The sequence below is a fragment of the Gymnoscopelus microlampas genome (genome assembly GCF_963454915.1).
Source record: "Gymnoscopelus microlampas genome assembly, chromosome: 15".
Classification (NCBI taxonomy): Eukaryota; Metazoa; Chordata; class Actinopteri; order Myctophiformes; family Myctophidae; genus Gymnoscopelus; species Gymnoscopelus microlampas.
Genome location: NC_139952.1, coordinates 26,905,602 through 26,909,653, shown reverse-complemented (window position 1 = coordinate 26,909,653; position 4,052 = coordinate 26,905,602). Strand labels below are relative to the sequence as shown.

The 4,052-nt window shown below is 42.9% G+C and overlaps 1 protein-coding gene across 1 annotated transcript in view; it reads right to left on the bottom strand.

Annotated features, from left to right (window-relative positions):
- Positions 1 to 267: 267 nt before the first annotated feature.
- The window catches only part of ash1l (ash1 (absent, small, or homeotic)-like), a 43,595-nt gene continuing 39,810 nt past the window's right edge, over positions 268 to 4,052 (bottom strand). The window contains exons 26-27 of the mRNA XM_084079664.1: positions 3,705 to 4,052; positions 268 to 3,269 (exon numbers count right to left, since the gene is read on the bottom strand). The exon at positions 3,705 to 4,052 is cut by the window's right edge and continues 148 nt beyond it. Coding sequence (XP_083935790.1) covers positions 3,178 to 3,269; positions 3,705 to 4,052 — 440 coding nt within the window. The 3' untranslated portion in view covers positions 268 to 3,177. The remainder of the gene's footprint in view (positions 3,270 to 3,704) is intronic.

The following is a 4,052-nucleotide window of genomic DNA, read 5'->3' as shown; positions in this document are numbered from 1 at the left end:
TGATAGTTAAAATACATAACCTCACTGGCATTCAGTTTGGGTTGTGAGGCTTTTGTTTTAAATAACAGTTTCACAGAGTGTCTTGACACCAAGTTATTAGCCCAGAATGAATGTGTTGCTGTTATAATTCTTATGGGGCTCATAAAACATCAGTGTGTGTCTCAATGCTAAGTTTTATGTTGGCTGAGCAGTTGTAGCATTTTTGCTTGGAAACAGAGCAGAGGGTAAACTCATTAGCGTGAGACTCTAGGTCTAGTTCTGTGGCCTTGTGTGTTTCCTAAAGGCGGTTTGTGTAATTCAATACAGACAGGTCAGAGATTACTGTAAAAGTTTGCTCTTGAATAAATCATTGGAATGCTGTTTTCAGTCTTTTCAAGAAAAACATCAATGTTTGTATTCACAATAATGTAGTGCCTTTTATTAAAAAAAAAAAAAAACAACCAACCAAAAAAACAAAACAAAAACAAATAGAATATAAAACAAAAAAGTAAAAACCAACAGCATTTTTTTCATGACTTAATAATCATAATTACAAACTTTTAACGAGTGGAAGAGGCTTTTTCGACAAACTGTACACATCACAAAATGTCTGCCAGTCTGCCATTTACAATGCTTGCATCTTATTTTGTGATTGTCTAAAAATAACTAAACAAATCACACAAAAACACACAAATACAAGAACAAGCATCATAACCATGACTGCTATCACAAAACAGAACCGTTTCTCATCAGAAAGAAAGAAAGGAAGAAAGAATGAAGGGAAAAATAAAATAACATATTGAGTTGACAGCTTACTTTTGTTAACTGTCACCTTATTATTTTCAAAAATATGATAACATTTTTATGTTGGTTTGTTTTTTTAGTGTTCAACACTTTGCAGCAAAACACAAGGAGTGTAATTCCTCCTCAAAAAGTAATATTATTAACAATAATCCTTACAGTGACCGCGCTGGGATTACAGAATCACCGTTTCAAGTCTCCGATGCCATTCATGTCCATGTTGACATTCTCGTCGCTCATGCAGTTACATCGATCAATTTCATTTATAGGCAATGGAGAGTGAAAAAAAACAAAAGAAACCTGACCTCAAGTTCTTACATCACTCACTTAGGACAGTTAACGTTGTGATTTTATGGACAAACAAACAAACAAATAAAACAAATCCTCCCTATCTCTCCTTTTCCTCCAAGCTTAAGTGTCTTCATTATAGTAATACAAATGGCAGAAATTATAATATTATCATTATTATAATAGTCATAATACATATAGGGCTGAGTCCTGTACAGTACAATAATACACAAAATCCATTATCAAGATATTGCTTTTTGGAGACACTCATTGTGTTAAGTTTGTATATACATCGACTTGGCACTGTACAGCTTCCTGTTCTCTCTTTCTCTCTCTCTCTCTCTCTCTCTCTCCCGCTCAGTCAGTTTTTCAATGTTTGTCATTTCTATGTCAGTTTATCACATGGGGATCCCATTTTACCAAAGGCATTTGGGGGGCGGGTAAAGAAATCTCATTGAATATCACAATTTATCTTAAAACATTCTCCATGGCAACCGGGAACATAATTTTTAAGTTGAAGAAAAAGAAAAACTAAATTTCCTTCTCTCCCGACATACAATATACACCCCCTCCCCTCCCTCCCCCAAAGAATATATGAAAATATGACTGTCACCATACATTTCATGTTAAGTATTGTTTCCATAATTTTTCTTAAAATTGTTAATTGCCATCAAGCCCTTATTTTTTTTCTCCATTTTGTTTTTCCTTTATATCTTCAAGAAGTCTGGGTACAGACACACACACGCACGCACGCACACACGCACACACACACACACACACACACACACACACACACACACACACACACACACACACACACACAGAAGAAAAGAAAGTGTGCTCGCGTGCACACATTTTGCGCAAGGCAGCCGGGAGCACGGCATTCTAAGGCGTTAGTACGGTGGGAAGCCGGCGTTCCTCCGCCTGGTAAAGTAGAGCTGGTGAATAAAGTTACCTCAGAAAGAAAGGAAGGGCGAAGCCGACTGCCTCACACAGGAACAACAAACGAGACCTCAACGAGACACTTGACGGACGAAAGCGCACACTCAATCCTCCCCGAGGGGCACCCCCCTCCCTTCTACACGTACTCTAGAAATAAACAAAACACAAACCCCCCGTCCCGTCCCCACCCCATCCCATCCAGTCCTTCTCTGTTTCTAAAATGAGTTACTACAGTATAACAGGAAAAAAGAGAATAGATGTATCTTTAAACTCGTTTTTTAAATTTCATCTCTAGACTGCATCATCTGAATACTGTGTGAGAGTGTTAGTGTGTTTTGCTGTTACTCGTGTGTTTACGCGGAGCTTCACAAATGTCCATGGTACCAAAAAAAGTGCAGTTGACCTCCAACTCGTTCCTGCCGCTCTCTTCCTTCTCTCTCTCGCTCTCTCTCCTCCTTTTCCTCTCTCCCTCCAAGTTCATCAGCGGTGGTTTCTCACGTCACTCCTATGCCTTTTCATCCCAAAATCTTGGTACAATTCCTTTTCTGTGCATAATGTTACCAATTGTCATTACAGCTGAGACACACTAGGGGGCATCAGTCTCCAGCTTTCTCATTCCCATTTGATACAAAAACAACACACAGCCATTTCCCCCAAGCCAGTTCAGTACCATTTGTTCCTTGCAGGCGCGGTGGAGTTAATGAACCGTAGTCTGTGCTGATAATGCAGACGCGTTCGGTGCTTCAGTCTGTCCCACGCGGCTTGCAGGCTGCCATTATTCATTTTGTTCAATGCATTTAAGTGCATGGGTTATTTCTCCTATGTTTATTAAAAAAGAAACACATTTTGCATCACACTACGTTGACGAGTCTGGGTCCACTGCCCCCCCCCTGAGTTCTCCACGTGAACCCTCATATATATATATATAAAAAAGACTGTAATCGCGACAACACTTCTGACCTCTTTACCCCCTCGACGTCTACTCAGTCTGAGATGACAGGGGTGGAAGGAAGTCCATCTGGAGAGGGTCCTCAGTACGGAGTAGGATCTACAACACCTCTCTCTTGATGACGCTGTCTTCCCTTCTTCTTCCTGTCCCTCCACTCCGTGCCCCAGCTCTCAGATATGTGAAGATAGTGTGCTTTCCAGGCACGTGGCAGAGCAACTTCATTTCCTTACCACAAAATCACCGAAGCCAAGCGTCCGTCGGCGAAGCCGTCTTCCGGCTCCCTCCTCCAGGAGGTATGTGACATCTATGGCTGTAGAAGCAACAGACAAAGAATTTCAGGGTTTCTATCCAACCAAGAACTCTAGTACTGCTGGTTTTCTATCCTAGGAAGAACTCTAGTACTGCTAGTTTTCTATCCTACCAGGACCCCTTGTAGTGCTGGCCTGGTTTCGTATCCTACCAGGACCTCTAGTATTGCTGGATTTTCATCCTACCAGGATGCAATAAGAGTTTTTGTGTTGGATTACCTATCAAGCAAGTTTCAAGTCCCTGCAAGTTGGTGAGTTGTACTTGTATCAATAAGCTGAACATGCAAGATTACTAGTCTAGTCTACGCCACCGGTTTGGTCGTTTAATATAAAAAACAGCAGTACCAGAAAACCAGGATTACCAGGGGTCTCCCTTAGGACCAGGTTTGAGGAACATCACCTCCCTCCTTCTTAACCTCCCTTTCAAGTCTCCTCACCATTCTTGCTGGGTGTTCTGTGCAGGAGGTCCAGCAGGATCTTGTTGAGTCTCTCCCTCTGTGCCTCCCTCCTGCCCAGCCCCGGGTGGTGGTGGAGTGGAGAGGAGGCCGAGGATGAGGGGAGCTCCAGCATCTCTCCCACCCTCTCCGTCGACACCTCCTCCAACTCCCTCCGCTCCTCCGCCTCCTGGTGGTGCTGATGCTCCTCCACCTCCTCCTCATCTTCATCTTCCTCTTCGTCCTCATCTTCATCGTCAGGATCTCCCTCCCCTCTCCGCTGGGTTCTCTGGGGCCGTCCCGCCGCAGGGACGCGCTCCTCGGAGGCCGTGTCACCGTCATCCTCTCCTC